We start from the raw sequence: 17,878 nt of genomic DNA, 5'->3' as shown, positions 1-17,878 counted from the left end.
CAGCAAAGCAGCTTGTTTTTTAAGGCCACAATCTAGAGGTTGTCTGCTTCACTCCTGCTCACACTTCACTGCCAGAACTTGTTCAGAGGACCATGTCTGTCTGTAGCTCAGAGCCCAGGTGCCCAGCGAAAACTTGGAGCACCGTTACCAAAAGTATGAGGGGAGAGAGGATACGAGGAAATGGTTTGTGTCTTTGCCATGTAGTCATTACAGGTATGATATTCTTTGGATTTAACTAAAACCCTGCATGCTGCGGGCATTTCATTAGCCGTTCATAAATAAGGCCAGTTCCTCCAGCCTTTCCTGGAAGATGTAGGGCCGGTCTTTTGGAGAAAACATTGAAGTTACAAGGCAGCTAAGCAGTCTGGGAAAGTTCTTTTAGGAAGTTTTTCTAGATTCCAGTGAACTGTTCACGCAAAGAACTTTTAATTTCTTGGTTTGACTCCCTGATGTCTTTTTCTACTCTGAGATTGTCTTCTGATTTCTCTCTGCCTCTATTTATTAATTTATAAAGTAAAGATAACAGTGGTGCTATTCACTGCTTACAGATTTTTGGATTAAGTAATCTATGTAAAGACATGTTGTTAATTAGACAAAAACAAGATACTTAACGCTGTCTTCGTAATCTCCGTAGGTAGTCAATGCCATTATTGAATCAGGCAAGACCCTGTCAAGGGAAGAAAGGAAGGCTGAGCGCTGTCCACTGTTGTATCAGTGGCACAGGAAGCAGTATGTTGGAGCAGCCCACGGCATGGCTGGAATCTACTACATGTTAATGCAGGTAAATAGGAATACTCTGGAATACCAATACAGTGACTACAGTATAAAATATTTGATCGGATGGGAAATGGGGCCTGAAATGTTAGTGTAAATCCAGCAGACTGAAATTAAATAAGGATCCTACACTGAATCATGGATATTTATGCTCTGCTTCATGAACCCCAAGCAGTGAAGTCCAAGAGTGTGCGTCCTGCATGCACTTTTGTACTGGGTTAGTGAGGTGCCTGCTGCCCGCATTTTTCTTCTATGTCTTTCTGCTCATTGTAGTAGGAACTCTTTGAATGGAGGGAAGCAGAAAGAGCTTCCAGCATCCAGACTGGGTAGAGACTTTCTCATGTTCAGATACCCCCAACTTGCTGTCAGTTGTGTTCTAAATTTTCAACTAGTTTACCGTTGTCGCGATGATCTGGTCTCTCAATCATCCGTGACATCTGCTGAATTAAATACTTCCATTAGGCAGGCAGAGACCCCACCCCAAATATTGCTTCAACCTGCTTCCAGCCCCATGGCCTGGACCTCCCTTCCCCACTGTAGACACAGCCTACTTTTTTTTCTTTAATTAAACCTTTCTTTATCTACCACACCCATAAAAGAGTAGTTAATTAATGCTGAAAATCGTGAAGCTGGTAAGTCAAGGAGCATGGATTATTAGAATTTAGATCTTTTTAACTAAAAATCTTTATACTTCTTTTTAAAAATTTTACTTCACATCCTTTTTGAAAGCCTACTCCATCATGGGGCACCTGGTGGCTCAGTCGGTTAAGCGTCCAACTTTGGCTCAGGTCATGATCACACAGTTTGTGAGTTCGAGCCCCATGTCGGGCTCTATGCTGACAGCTTGGAGCCTGGAGCCCTGCTTCAGATTCTATGTTTCCCACTCCCTTTGCCCCTCCCCTGCTGACACTATTCTTTTTCTCAAAAATTAAAAAATTTTTTTTCAAAAACTTTATCACTAAAGGAAATTCATATTTAAACAGGGCTAAACCCCCATTTTCTGGTAACTAGTTGTCGTTGTTTATTCTAGAAAAATAAAACATATACTCCAATTTGTGAATTTTCTTTATAGTGCAGACACGTGTTTCCAAAGTAACTAGAATTGCATTTCATTTAAAAATAGCACTGCTATTCTGGGAAGTTGGTGATTTGTGTGTGTTTTCTGTTTCCCCAGAAAAATGTTTTGACACTAGCTTTTGAAACTTTTCTTCTTAAGTGACACCCTTATGGGAATCATAACCATATGAAAACCACACCAATAAGACATCACTTAGTTTAGATTGAGGTGTCTAGGTTAATTTTGTTAGATAATAAGGGTTTCCTTGAGAGAAACACAGGTCACAAAATTGTCCCCTTGTCTGCTTTTAAAGTGAAGAACATGGCACCATTATTTACCCAGAATTCTGTATGGAAATCAGTGTCGGTTTTCTTGTAGCAATCTCTTAAGCAGCCGTGTGCCAAAGCTCGCTCACAAGGGCCAGGTACACGCAGCTCTTCCCCCACCACTCCTGCGTTTAGTGTCAGTCTACCGTGCAGCCGTGGGTCAGTGTGGCGGTGGAAGGTTCTCCCATGCAGTTTCATTTGGAAGGCTGTCACAACAGTACACACAAAAAACTTTTAAAACATGACTGAAACTCCACTTTCAAGATGGCAGAATAAACACATTTCTCCTCTTGAAAATCATCCCAAAACAGCAAGGACAACAATAAACCAGAAACCTAACTTCCTTGATGAGACTAGGATACATCTGGAGCCCCAGACTACAAATGTGTAGACTGAGAGTAGATGAAAGAATGGCAGGTGACCAGGCAGGACAGAGCAAGATCACACATAGGTGTCTGAAGAAGAGGATGCCAGCAAGAAGCAAGCTGGTTTGTCCCGTAAAACCCAGCACTCAGGAACTTAATGTGCTGTTACTATCAAAGACCGAGAGACCTGTGCGTGTGGGGCATGGTGTTTGGGCAGCGAGGGGGCTTCTTTGAAAACTTTATACAGTTGGACTTCTGCCGATAAGATCACCCTGCACAGTGACTGGCCCTCCCCTAACTCCTACTGGAGACAAAAGGAAATGGCCTGGAGAAACCGAACCAGATCTTTCAATTCAAGAAAGCCGGTGTAGAGGACAGTTGAAGTGAAGCGTAGAACTGAACACAGGAGGCTTGGCTGGATGTCTTCAGGGTGTGAGGGGAGACCTCCCTGTCCCCACGGCCAGCATCACGCACTACAGCCTCTCTTACCCGTTGTCATCACTGCCTTCACCTCACGAGGGGGGTTGAAGTGGGATGTTTTGGTTGTTTTTGGAGAAACCGCTCAGGTAAAGGTCTACAGATACAGGTGTTTCAAAGTTCCCACTAAAAATGTTAGCTAGCTGTCTCTGATGGTTAATACTGTGTTTCAGTTTGGCTGGGCCAAAGTGTCCAGGTATGTGGTCAGACATTCTTCTGGATGTTTCTATGAGGGTATTTGGGGTGAGATTTACATTTAAATGGTGTAGGGGCGCCTGGGTGGCTCAGTTGGTTAAGCATCGACTTCGGTTCGGGTCATGATCTCACCATTTATGAGTTCGAGCCCCACATCTGGCTCAAATTCTGTGTCTCCCTCTCTCTCTGCCCCTCTCTCACTCACTCACTCTCTCTCTCTCTCTGTCTCTCAAAAATAAATAAACATTAAAAAAAATTGAATGGTGTTAGAACGTAAGGGGAGGGATGGTAAAGTACCCCCCAACTGAGAAGGCAGAAAACAAAGTAGGCCACTCCATGGAGTTTACACAGACTTTTCTTCAGGGTACATTACTGACGAGGGTCGGGGTGGGTGGGGGGGAGTGTCAGTAGGGGATGATCCATGGCACCTGCATAATTATTTTCTGCAAAGTCCAGACCTTAGTCCGTAGATTTTGTGGAGGGAGGGGACATGCAGAAGAGTGTTGCAGTGAGATCAGAGGGTCTGCACACACCTCAAAGGGCTTGCACACACCTGATGGGCAGCTACCCTTTAGTGAGATCTCAGGGCCACACCTGTGCATCAGGAAGGGGAAAGACTGTGTTATCTCTGACAGACTCCTGGGAGGCCAAAACAGACTTCCCCCATCCTTGCGGCAGCAGTTATTTCTAAGGCATGTATATTAATCTCCAAGTGGCCCAGAATACACAGCCACAAGAGAGGTCCCTGAGCAAACGTGAACAAGATGGAGTCGGTGTTGTTGGCACTCTTACGAATGCATGGACTTCTTCTAGTAAAGAAGTTTGCCCTCCGCAGTGTGGGTGGGCCTCATTCAGTCAGGTGAAGGCCTACCCTGAGCGAGAGGGAATTCTCCAGCAGATGGCCTTCGGACTGTCTTCAACATCAAAAAATTTGAAACAAAAGGTCTATCCAAGTCTTAAATAACCAGATAATTGAATTAATTTTAATTTTAGATGCTCCTTAGTATTCCAGGTAATCGATGCTTTATTATACTAGCTACAGTACAAAGGCTTAAAAAACACATAAGGAAAAAGAAATTAAATGTTTTGTTTTTATTTGTTTAAAGCCAGCAGCAAAAGTGGACCAAGAGACCTTGACAGAAATGGTGAAACCTAGTATTGATTACGTGCGCCACAAGAGATTCCGATCTGGGAATTACCCTTCGTCGTTAAGCAATGAGACCGATCGCTTGGTCCACTGGTGCCACGGTGCCCCGGGCGTCATCCACATGCTTACGCAGGCTTACAAGGTCAGTACTGCCATGTGTACCACAAGCATTTACTGTTCAGAGCTTCAGTTTTTCCACCAGGTTCTCAGTTAGATTTTGGCCAGCACATTTGATTGCAAACTAAAAGCTTTTTAGAATTAATGTTTTTACAAAATGAAGTCTCCCTGTTTCACTTGGTCACTCCTATGGTCGGAGCTATAAGTGTGTGTGTATTGACAGTGATTATATTCACTTGTAAAAGAAAATCTAGCCAACGGCAGAGTAATGATTTTTATCCTGAGTGTGAATATCCAGTAAGGCAATAGGCACTATTATAACCAAATGCTTTTTTGTTTGACTTCCCATCATTTTATTTTCTTGCTTGAATAAGCCTTTATTGCTGGATGATGATGCTTATTCAGGGGCTTTTAAATTTGAGTTTAAAATTGTTATAAAATTATTCATAAGGGATGGGTGTGATGTTCAAAGTTTTACACATATGGAATATTATCTGAAAATAGGCAGTACCTTTACTGATTTCTTCTGGTACTGTCCAGATGCATTTGGGCACAATATTAAGAATACATTTGATTTCTCTCCTGGACTAAGAATTATCTTCTAAGTTGAAAGCAAACAGTGCTGCTTCTTTGTTTTCCAGTGTTTTTTAAATGTGTTTTCTTGGGCGCCTGGGTGGCGCAGTCGGTTAAGCGTCCGACTTCAGCCAGGTCACGATCTCGCGGTCCGTGAGTTCGAGCCCCGCGTCGGGCTCTGGGCTGATGGCTCAGAGCCTGGAGCCTGTTTCTGATTCTGTGTCTCCCTCTCTCTCTGCCCCTTGCCCGTTCATGCTCTGTCTCTCTCTGTCCCCAAAAAAATAAATAAACGTTGGAAAAAAAAAAAAGTGTTTTCTTAATATTTTATTACATAGAAGTTGAAATTACAAACAGCTTACTATATTCTATAACCCTTAAGTGTTTTGTCCTTTCTTGGAAAAAATAATGGATGTTCTCAGAGAAAAAATGTTTCCAAGCACGTTTTTTAGGAGACTTAACACATTTTATTATTTTTTTAATTTTTTATTTGAACATAGTCGACACACAATGTTGTATTCGTTTCAGGTGTACAACATAGTGATTCCACAAGTCTATATGTTCTCCCAGGCTCACCACAAGTGCGGCTAACATCTGTCACCATACAACACTTTTATAGTATCTTGGACTCTATTCCTTAGGCTGTGCCTTTTATTCCTGTGACTTACCCCCCAACTGGAAGCCCGTATCTCCTACTCTCTTTCACCCATGTTGCCCGTCGCCCCACCTCCTCCCCCTGGGCAACCATTAGTTCTCTGTATTTGCAGGTCTGATTCTGCTCTTTATTTTATTCATTTTCTGTTTGGAGTCCACATACAAGTGAAATCATATGGTATTTGCCTTTCTCAGTCTGACTTATTTCACTTATCACAATACGTTGTTGGTCCATCCATGTTGTCCCAGATGGCATGATTTCATCCTTTTATATGGCTGAGTAATATTCCATTATATATATTTTATATTTATATATATATATATATATATATATATATATATATATATATATATAAACACAAACATACCACATCTTTCTTATCCATTTGTGTATCACTGGGCACTTAGGCTGCTTCCATATCTTAGCTATTACAAATTTTTTTAAATGTTTTTATTTATTTTTGAGACAGAGACAGAGCATGAGCAGAGGCAGAGAGAGAGACACACACACACAGAATCTGAAACAGGCTCCAGGCTCTGAGCTGTCAGCACAGAGCCCAACGCGAGGCTCGAACTCACGGACCGCGAGATCATGACCTGAGCCGGAGTCGGACGCTTAACCGACTCAACCAGGCACCCCTAATCACTCTTTTTTTTTTTTTAATTTTTTTTTCTGTGTAACTTTAAGTTTCAGATGGATTTATCTTTTGTCTTAGATTCATGTTTGATTTTGTTTGTTTGAAGTAGGCTCCGTGCACACCCTCTTAGCTATTATAAATAACGCTGCAATAGACATAGAGTACACATACCTTTTTGAATTAATGTTTTTGTTTTCTTTGGGTAAATATTTAATAGTAGAATTATTGGCTCATATGGTATCTCTATTTTAAAATTTTTGAGGAACCACCATACTGTTTTCCATAGTGGCTAAACCAATTTACATTCCCATCAGTAGTGTACAAGGTTTTTTCTTCTCTACATCCTCTCCAACGTTTGTTATTTCTTGTCTTTTTTATTTTAGCCATTCTCACTGGTGTGAGGTGATATCTCGTTGTGGTTTTGATTTCTGTTTCCCTGATGATTTGTGATGTTGAGCATCTTTTCATTTGTGTGTTGGCAATCTGTATGTCTTCTTTGGAAGAATGTCTATTCAAATCCTCTGCCCTTTTTTTTTTATAAGTTTATTTGTTGATTTTGAGAGAGAGAGCACAAGCAAGGAAGAGGCAGAGACAGAGGGAGAGAAAGAATCCCAAGCAGACTCTGTACTGTCAGCAGCAGAGCCCAACGCAGGACTCAGTCTTACAAACCATGAGATCATAACTGACTGAGCCACCCAGTTACGCCCTCTGTGCGTTTTTTAATTGGATTGTAACCAATGCTTTTTTCATAATTTTATTTTTTAAATACATTTTTATTTATAATATTTGATGTTGGAGGTTGTTGCTCATATATCAAAGTATATGACAATAATCACAAAGATTGATTAGTGTTTTGGCAAAGTCCCTTAGTTTTGAGGAAGTAGATGGAATTAATGAAGCAGAATTCACATTTCTACCTGAATATAACAAGAGAACTGGTCTCTGAATCAGTTTTATTTTCCCCTTGTGACTAACTATGTATCTCTCATAATTTAGGCAAATTTTTCAGAATCTTTTAGTCTCCCTACAATAGTAATAGCTAAAGTATCCAAATAATATAAAATTCAGGTATGAGCATTCAAGAAAATAGAAAGTTAGGATATTTGGTAAGAGCAAGGCACAATGAAATACACTTTGGAAATCAGACGAATTTAATGATTCGTCTTCTTAACTATTAATACCTCAGCCTTTAAATTAAAACAGAATTTTGTTCAAGTCACTGCCTCCCTGTATTGGAGCTCTAGAGCAATCATTGGAACTTCAGTGACATCGAGATAAGTTTATAATATTATAAATATCCAACCATAATATCTAAGTATATTGTTGACAAACAAGGACACTCTGATATTCAAAACAGATGTAGGACTTTGTTAAAATATGAAAGCTTTTGTTTGCCAGACTCCCTTTTCTCTTTCACATTAAAGGGGATAAACTGTAGAGGGGGGCACTCCTGGTGGCCCATAGTCTTGGCTTCTGAGGGTCTCCTCCACCCCTACCCCTGAGCCAGTGTGAAGCAGTAATGAGGCGTCAGGGCTTCCAGCGGGGCCGTCATCCTGGGGAGGTCCATGTCTATTAGCCCTGCTGACCGTCACCACCATCTGTTTGCACCTATGCTGGTCTCACGTAGCAGAGCTCTGCTCCTGGTTGTGCCGCAGGTGGCACAGACCCCCTGCTGCCTGTGCGGCTTTCACTCAGAATATCATTTGAAACGCTTGTCCTTGCCCTGCTTATTCCAACACAGAAATTCCTGTCTTCTAGAAAGTGTGGAGCAAAACCCGTTAAGATCCCATTCTTCATCACTAAAACTTAATTTTGTCCATTTACATCGCCAGTCAAACATGAAGAGGGCAAGAAACACCAGAATCTTTTGGGGAAGAGGGCATCAATGGCAATTTGAAAAGGCTTCTAGAACATAGTTTTACAATTAGGGGTAAAAATATATTTTCAGAGTCAGAGAGTAGAGGGTGAGATTTTTGTTTGGCCGAGGCAGAGGGTGGTGTGAGCAGGAGCGGGGTTGGAAGTGCAAAGCTAGAGAAACACAGCTCTAGGCACCATTTTCTCTCAGGTTTTTGTTAACTCAAGAGGGTCTGCGTTCATTGAAGGGGTCTCAGAATTAGGAAGTGCTTACATTTTGTGTAATAAGTTTTCAACAGTTTCTCATGCTGGCATGTCAACTCGTAAGTTCTTCAAGAATGCTTATGAAAGCATAAGGCTTTCATGTATTTGAAAATTTATTAATATCCTTCACACATGAAACTATAGGAGCACCTGGGTGGCTCAGTTGGTTCTATGTCCAACTCTTGATTTCGGCTCAGGTCATGATCTCATAGTTTCTGAGTTCAAGCCCAGCATCAGTGTCAGCGCTGACAGTGAGATTCTCTCTCTTTCCCTCTCTCTCTCTGTCCCTGCCCTGCTCACCTTTTCTCTCTCTCTCTTTGTCCCCTCCCTCCCTACCCACCCCTCAAAATAAATAAATAAACTTAAAAAAAACTATAAATTGAGTGGAGGCTCACTTAATTTGTTTTCCCTTCCTATAGATGCTAATTAAGTTGCAGTGGGTATTGAGTGTACTCCACTTTGTATGAACATGTATTATTTGTTAATTTAAAATTCTATAGTAGTTTAGATGATCCTTGAAAAAAATGTCAGGGTCTTAACAATATGCTGTGTTAGGAATTTTATTAATTGCAAATGACTTTCTAACAAATTATGTTTGTAGACCCTATAGCTGGAAGCTATTTTGCTGAATAGTTATAATCAGTTCTTGATTATCTGACAGTAAATTACAGGTAATGATAACAAATTCTACCTTCTTCTAACTACACATATGGACCCTCTGGTATTAGCAGTTTGTATGGATTCAGCCACTATAAACAAATGCCAACATTGGTCAGATGAAAATTATATTTGGAAAGGTATTTACAAATATGATGCCCACAAAAACCATGTAAATCATACCAATGTGGTATCAGCATAATGTTTCGATTTCACGCTCAAGTGTGAAACCACTGTGCCTTCCCTGCTCCTGCACCTAAGTGCTGGCACCGAAAACCCCAGAATAGAATTCTAGCAGAAATGCTCCCCGATGGTCAGCTGTTGACCATGCATCAGAAAATGTTTTCATATAAACTGTGTTCCAGAGGCTCCTTTGTAAGTCGATTATTTGAAAAATGGAATACTTAGGGGTGCATATCAGACTCACCTGGAGAGATTCTTTCAAACTCTACTTTCTTTCCTCCTTCCTCAAGATCATGATACCTTCCTAAGTTTAAAAATCACTTCCATAAACATAGCACAGTTTATTAATTTGTTTTCCTGTTTCACTTATTTTAATGAATAAGCTGCTATGAACACTTGTACAGGTCTTTGGGGCCAATACCTGGGAGTAGAATTGCTGATCAGAAAGTAGCTGCAATTTTTGTAAGAAACTGCCAAAGCTTTGCACAGAGTAATAGTTGTGCCTTTTATAGTCCCATCAGCAGTGGAAGAGGGTTCTCCTCATCTTTGGCAACAGTTGGTATTCTAAGTCATTTTGATTTTATTCTGGTGGCTATTTCATTGTAGTTGTAATTTGCATCTTCCTAAAGATTAATGATGAGCAGATTTGCCTGTTCATGGGTCATTTGTATATCTTCCTTTGTTAAATTATCTCTTCATTTCTTTTTCCCATGTTGTTTTATTCTTTTATCTTTTTATTATTGGGCTGTAAGAATTCTCCGTATCTTCTGTTACAAGTCTTTGTCAGGTTATATGGTTTGGAAATAATTTTATAGTTGACCTAATCATCATCTTTATGGTATCTCTTGATGAAGAGAGTTTTCGATTCTGATAAAGTCTGTGTTTTATCAAGTGTTTTTAATGGTAATTTCTTTTTGTGTCTTGTCTAAGAATTGTTAAGCTAAAAAATAAAACAGCCAGTTATTTTACCAGCAAAATGGGCTTATTCAAGAACAGCAGAGAATTACATCCTGGCATGTGCAGGCTATGGCAAAACCACAGGCAAGTCCAACAAAGGACAGAACCGTATTATGGAGAAGGAGGAAGGGGGAGGACTTGTTTTGAATGTAAGTCCATTAGGAAAAAGCAAGAGTTCAGAGTGATGACAGTTTCTCATTGGCTGCGTTGCAGGGGTAGTCGATTTCTTGTAGAACATGCAATGAACCTTATTCCCTGTTGGGGCCTGTAATTGATGATTCTTTTCTGTTTCCTCTTCTGGTGGGATCTGGAATTGACAAGCCTTCCTGGAAGGGACTCTAGTGCTGAGGCTTTCCCTTCTAACCTCCCAACTCCACTTTAGTGAGATTTCCCATTATCAGTTGTCACAAAATTTTACTTACCCCCAGATTATACAGAGAATATTCTCCTACAAACTGTGCAGATTTAGATTTTACATTTAGAACTATGAACTATCTCCAATTAACTTTTGTATGTTACGTGTATATTTTGTATATTAGGATTGTGCATGTGAGGTAAGAAGAGTGTGTCTTTGCTTTTGCTTTTAATTTTTTTAATGTTTATTTTTGAGAGAGAGACAGAGACAGTGTGAGCGAGGGAAAGGCAGAGAGAGAGGGAGACACAGAATCTGAAGCAGGCTCCAGGCTCTGAACTGTCAGCACAGAGCCCGATGCGGGGCTTGAACTCACGAACCCAAGATCATGACCTGAGCCGAATGAGCCGAATGCAGATGCTTAAGTGACTGACCCACCCAGGCAGCCCAAAAGAGGTTCTTTGTTTGTTAAGCATCAGGAAATCTGATTCTTTCTACACTGTTTATTGAAAAGACTTTTTCCCCCCCATCTGATTGACTTGGTGTCATTAATACGCATAAGAAGCCACTGAGGTGAGGAAATAGTATCCTTTTATAGTTGAGAAAACAGACCTAAGAAGTTCAGTGATTTGTCCAAGGCCACACAGAGCTGAGATTCCAACTCAGGCAGTCTGACCCCAGAGCCCACATCTCAAATGGCTTTCATGGGTTAGTCTTGCATCTGACTCTGGTGAACAGACTCTTGATCAGGAATAGTGAGTAACATGCAAATGACCCTCTCTTTTCCCTCCTCCTACCCTCTACAGACCCTGATTCACACAGTTCACCCTTTTTTTTTTTTTTGAGGTCACTACTAATCACTGACAAGTAGATGAATCCTATTTGCTACCCCTAAAAAGATCAGCTCTAATGACCCCCTTGCCTCTAATTCATTGCCCAAAACTCATTTGCAGTAGAATGGAATGAGGTGATAAGCAAGTGGAGATTACAGACAGCAGATTCCGGGGGAAGGACTATACAAACAAAATTAATGAAATGTGAGGAGAAAGAGAAGACAGTTTAAAAGGGAATATGAGGAGGCAAAAAAAACCCAGCTTCCTCCTACCAGGCATTTGTCTTTGCTGAGCTCGTTTGTGTCTGTCCATATAAACCACTAAGTGGAATCAGTGCCATTAAGTTCTGCAACCCAGGCATGTCTGCTCCAGCAGGAAGCTGTGTGCGGGTTTCCCTGTGATAGATCATGACAGATCTCGCCCGCCCTGATAGTGCCAGGCCATCAGGGTCTTACTGATAATGTGGCTGACCCAGGATGTTGAGTATTCGTCAAAACATCTTACCAAAGAGTTTCTGGTAGCTTTTTTTTTTTTAAGTTTATTTATTTTGAGAGAGAGACAGAGAGAGTGGGGAAGGGGCAGAGAGAGGGAGAGAGAGAATCCTAAGCAAACTCCACATGGTCCGCACAGAGCCCGATATGGGGCTCAAACCCACAAACCACGAGACCGTGACCTGAGCTGAGATCAAGAGCCAGGCGCTTAACCAACTGAAACACCCAGGTGCCCCATTTTTTTTTCTGACATCTTTTATTCTGATTTTTTAAACTAAATCTTAGAATTACTTTTGCAGAAGCCTGAACTAGGAGGACAAGGGGAAGAGATGGGTAGATTGTGAGGTGCTGCACCATGGTGTTGCTGGAGGTGCTCATTTTACCCCAGGAGCCACTTCAGGTTTCCTAATGTTGTGTAATTTACTAACCAGAAAGGGAAACTATTTTACTAACTTACCATTCAAAACATCTTTTTTTTTTAATTTTTTTAATGTTTGTTTATTTTTGAGAGAGAGAAAGAGAGCACAAGCGGGGGAGGGGCAGAGAGGGACGGAGACACAGAATCCAAAGCAGGCTCCAAGCTTGGAGCTATCAGCACAGAACCCAACACAGGGCTCAAACCCACAGACTGCGAGATCATGACCTGAGCCAAAGTCAAACGCTTAACCCACTGAGCTACCCAGGCGCCCCTCAAAACATCTTTTTAACACTGCTTTACTTTTCATTGCCCAGGTCTTTAAGGAGGAGAAATACCTGAAAGAAGCCATGGAGTGTAGTGATGTGATTTGGCAGCGAGGTTTGCTTCGCAAGGGCTATGGTATCTGCCATGGGACGGCTGGGAACGGCTATTCTTTCCTGTCCCTGTACCATCTCACACAGGACAAAAAGTATCTCTACCGAGCTTGCAAAGTAAGGAGTCTTTATGTAAACAACATTTGAACACTCGGGAAAGCGTACGCAAAATCCAAAAATACAGTTCCTCTCCTTTCTTAACCTGTTTCTCCCAACTCCACGGTCTCCCCTGCTTCTCCTGGCATAGCCATGCCCTAGCCTGTCTGTGCCCTGTTGACCCCTCTCTGGTTGCCTGGGAATCTTCTTTATTAGATTCCTGGCGAATTCATTGCAATGTCTGGTTTGTTGCCTGTTCACCAAGTGAAATCTCTGCTCTTAAATATGCTTCCTCTTAGTTTGCAGAGTGGTGTCTAGAATATGGAGCACATGGGTGCCGCATTCCTGACAGACCTTATTCTCTCTTTGAAGGTAAGAGCGAGCAAAAAAGCTAGGTTTAAATATGGGGTGGGTGAATTTGGTCCCCCTGTCTCTGTGCACTGGTTCTAGTCCATTTATTCTTACTTGAATAATACCTCCGCAACCATAAAATAACCTGAACCAAGTAGTTTGTTGCTGAAAATTATGAGTCTCTTTGCCTTACTTATTTTGTGTACCTGCGAACGTCCTTCAAATATTTCTTGATCTTTTGTCAAGACTACATGCAGACAGAACATGGGATGTTTGCTAGTCAGTAATAGAAGAAATAATAAGTTTGCTCCTCTGCATTTCATCTGTTATATTGTGTACGTATAATATTGATCTATTCACAGGAAACATATCTAGTTATTTAAATACATTTAACTATTTTAGATATATAAATAAGTATGAATAATTGATATTAGTAACTCGACAGTATTAGCAGTTAGAAGTAGTTGTAGTTGGTAAAAATAATAGCGTACAGAAGAAAGTTCTGAAGAATGAGCAATGACAGGAAATCAAATACAATAATTCTGCTACAAGCTAGAGAATAAATTCAGGAAAACAAAATAGAAATCCTACGAAGAGGACTCCTACATTTTTTACATTTATATTGTGTGTGTGTGTGTGTGTGTGTGTGTGTGTGTGTGTGTGTGTGTGTGAATTGGGTAATTTATCATTTAAGCCACAGAAATCAAAGGGCAAAGGATAAATTGATGATAACTTTTAATAACTTCTTGCTCTAAAAGGTACATCTTATATTAATTCCAAAGTAAACTTCAGAAGGTATAAATGATTGAATATTTTTTTAAATCAAATAATTGGTGTTGAATTTTGTCAAATGCTTTTTCTGCATCAGTTGATACGATTATGTGATTTTTTTTTCCTTCTTTAGCTTATTAACATCATGGATTATTAAATATTAAGCTAGCTTTGCATCTCTGGGATAAACCTCACTTGGTCTTTTTATATATTGCGGAATTTCATTTGCTAATATTTTGTTGAGGATTTTCACATCTATATTCGTGAGAGATATTGGCTTAGACTTTTCCTTTTTTGCACCATCTTTGTCTGGTTTTGGTATCAGAGTTAATTCCTACTAAACTGGTTTGAGAAATATTCTGTTTTCTGGAAAAGACAGTGTATTAATTCGTGGAAGAATTGGTGTTAATTCTAACTTAAATTATGGCGTAAAGATTTTTTGTTTGGGGAGTTTTTAAACTCTAAGTCCAGTTTATTCAGTAGTTTATAGGGCTGTTCAAGTTATCAATTTCATATTTGGTAAGTTTCAGCAGTTTGTGCTTTTGAGACACTGCTCCACTTTACCTAGGGCATTAAGTTTATGTGTGTAAAGCTGTGATAGTACTTCTTTATTATCCTCTTACGTCTGAATTGTCTGTAGTGAAATGCCCTGTTCTATTTCTGCTATTGGTAGTATTTTTTAATCACATGTTAGAAATATGAGCAGAAAGTAGAGCATTTGCTCTTATCTTTCACAGGATAATATCCTTTTAATATTCAAAGAAATCATAATAAAAAAATAATTCTCAGAGGGGCGCCTGGGTGGCGCAGTCGGTTAAGCGTCCGACTTCAGCCAGGTCACGATCTCGCGGTCTGTGAGTTCGAGCCCCGCGTCAGGCTCTGGGCTGATGGCTCAGAGCCTGGAGCCTGTTTCCGATTCTGTGTCTCCCTCTCTCTCTGCCCCTCCCCCGTTCATGCTCTGTCTCTCTCTGTCCCAAAAATAAGTAAATGTTGAAAAAAAAAAAAATTAAAAAATAATTCTCAGAAAAAAATTTTAGTCTTTTACATCATAAAACGGCAGTGTATTTGCATCAGATACAACAGAGTTGATACCTGAACTCTAAATGGAGTTCATTCAAGTTTATTAATGGCAGCTAAAACCCCAGGAGGTCAAAGTCTGAGTGTACAATTCCGTAAAGGCTGGGAAGGTCTCCGATTCATCTGTTCCCCTGTGTCTCACAAGTGCCTGGCTGTAGGCTCTCCATAGATTCTTGTTGGATGGGTGGTAAGTAGTAACAGTGAATACGTGTGTGGAGACTACTAGGCTGAAAGGGATGCTGACATCCATGACCCCTTCTGGAACTTTCTCCGTCCCAAGTGCTCCATCTAGGTGAATCCGCTGCTCCCCCTCACCAAAACAAGAGAACAAAGGTCATCTCAGCCTGGCCACTCTAGGACCCCTCCTGAGGGTTCTAATAAGTCAGTGGTTTCCTAGAACCCTTCCTTCAAACAAAAACTTACAGGGAAGTCTGGGAACAACCGAAATGTAGGAAAACAGCCAATGACACACACAAAGCATGAATGAATTGCAAAATCATTGAGGCAAGAAGCCAGACACATGGAGTACTATGTGACTCCATTCACAGGACGTTCTGAAACAGGCCAAACCAGTCCACATCAGGGTTGATGGTAGGGACAGGCACTTCTAAGGGTGGTAATGGAAATTTCCACATCTCTTGATAGGAGTTTAGTTTACACGAGTGTATGCACATTTGTCAAAATTCAGAGTGAGTCCACTGAAGATTTGTGTGTTTCGTTGCATGTACATTTTACATCAAAAGAAGAACTATAAGCAAACAATAATCCAATTAAGGGAGGAATTTTTCTATTGAAAAGGGACCTGAGGGGTCTGGAGACTGGAGCCAGCTAGCAGGCTTCCTCACCCACCCTCCATAGGTCAGTTGAAAGCCCATTGCTGGTGCAGACTGCAGTGATGATTTGGAGTGTGGATTTTGATGAAAATAAAGTTCATTTTCAGGTAGCATACATTTGAAAGTAGTACACACACACACATACACACACACACACACACGGACATTACTCAGCCATCAAAAAGAATGAAATCTTTTCAATGACATGGATGGAGCTAGAGAGTATTATGCTAAGCAAAATAAGTCTGAGAAAGGCAAATACTGTATGATTTCATATGTGGAATTTAAGAAACAAAACAAAAGAAAAAGAAACCAAGAAAGAAATCTTCAACTATAGAGAATAAACAGATGGTTACCAGAGCGGAGCTGAGTCCGTGGCAGGGGGGTGAAGTCGGTGAAAGGGTTAAGAATACACTTTACTTTGATGAACACAGAAATGTGTAGAGTTGTTGAATCACTGTATTGTACACCTAAAACTAATATAACACTGTATGTTAACTACACGGAATTAAAATTAAAAACTTAAAAAAATTAACATTCTTAAAACTTTAAGAAGATATGAAATGCAGCCTTCTGTGAGAGAGGGAGTTTTATGGTTAAAACAGCACACCAGCAGCACCCATAACTTTTTTGATTTGTTCTGTGCGCTCATCGTAAAGTTTCAAGATACAGGATTAAAACCCAGAACCCAATTTTTAGGAAAGGTAAGGCAGGGAAGAAAACTGGTATCATTGCCTGCTGGGTGCTGATATAAGGATTTTTGAGGTAAACTGTTTTCTGGTTTTTTTATGAAGTCATCTGTAAAATCCTCAGCACCTTTTCCGACATCCCTCCAGCCCTTGGTAAAGGAAATGATTAAGGGCCACTTTCTTTCAGACTCTACCCTCATGCCCTTTCCTAAAAGGATCTACATTTTACATTGCAGGCATGGCTGGGGCGATTCACTTTCTCTCCGACATCCTGGTACCAGAGACATCACGGTTTCCAGCATTTGAACTTGCCCCTTCGCAGAGGGATAAAAAGATGCAGTGAGACCGCTAAGACACCTACCTGTTTGGACCAAAAGCCAGATTGCTTAGTGCCTGACACAGAGCCAACTGTGAATCCTGAAGAAGGCAAAACAAAAAAAAAAGAGAAGCAAACACCTTCACAGGCACCCCCTTCGTTGCAGAGACCCTCAAGTTAGAGCATGAACGACAGAAACCATCCCTTTGGCGTTTTGTAACAGTGTTCCCCTCACTGGTGTCAAATATGAATTCTTCGCGTCCAGCCTTGTGTAGCATTTGCATGTTTCTGGTGTTTGTTGTCTGCAAATGTAAGTTGTTCTAAACAGAAAGCCCTTCTCTTTCCGTGAGCCCAGAGCTGACCGTACACGAGGGTACGGCAGCGGCCACTTCTCTGTATATAATATTTAAAGTGAGGTGTCTTGTGTACTGACAGGGAATAGTCAGGTAGTATGTCTCTCATCTATCAGAAACAATCTCTAAGGTGACATCCTAGTGCTACTTCTTCAGCATTTTCCATGAGAACCTTTCAGACAAGCATGAAGGAAAGACCACTCCAAAAATTGAAAAGCAACCAAATTAAAGGAGTTTTGCTGGAATGGTTGGGGGCAGGGGTTGAGCCTTTGCGCAAGGTGCTTGAACGCTCCCTCTTTGTGTTTTGTGTTCACCCTTTGTGCTTTTAAGAGGCCAGAGGGCATGCATTGCTGGCCAGCTGGGGCTCCCTATTCCCAGCAGGGGTTTCCGGCTCCCACGTGAAGTTCCAGAGGCTCCTTACAATCCCAAGCAGTGGACACCTGGGGAGTGGACTTCATGATAATCAGAACATTCAAGGGAAGCCTTTTCATGACCATGTTGTAAATCAAACAGCAATGACTAAGCATTGGCAATTCTAGATTTGGTTTATATTAAAACAGACTGCACCTCAATTTTATCAGCATTATAACTTATTATAAGTTCCGTGGATACAGCTCCAGATGGTGATAAGTGGAAAGATACTCAGCTGTTCCCATGTCCCTGCAATTAAACTTATTTCAAAATTCAGT

The 17,878-nt window shown here is 40.8% G+C and overlaps 1 protein-coding gene across 1 annotated transcript in view; it reads left to right on the top strand.

Annotated features, from left to right (window-relative positions):
• LANCL2 (LanC like glutathione S-transferase 2) overlaps positions 1–17,100 on the top strand; it is a 58,680-nt gene extending 41,580 nt beyond the window's left edge. The window contains exons 5-9 of the mRNA XM_025922918.2: positions 635–781; positions 4,301–4,483; positions 12,644–12,820; positions 13,099–13,171; positions 16,757–17,100. Coding sequence (XP_025778703.2) covers positions 635–781; positions 4,301–4,483; positions 12,644–12,820; positions 13,099–13,171; positions 16,757–16,863 — 687 coding nt within the window. The 3' untranslated portion in view covers positions 16,864–17,100. The remainder of the gene's footprint in view (positions 1–634; positions 782–4,300; positions 4,484–12,643; positions 12,821–13,098; positions 13,172–16,756) is intronic.
• Positions 17,101–17,878: the final 778 nt, after the last annotated feature.

The sequence above is a fragment of the Puma concolor genome, chromosome A2, assembly GCF_028749965.1.
Source record: "Puma concolor isolate L17-30 chromosome A2, mPumCon1.1.hap2, whole genome shotgun sequence".
Classification (NCBI taxonomy): domain Eukaryota; kingdom Metazoa; phylum Chordata; class Mammalia; order Carnivora; family Felidae; genus Puma; species Puma concolor.
The sequence above is the reverse complement of the archived record's forward strand: the minus strand, read 5'-3'. Positions and strand labels throughout refer to the sequence as shown.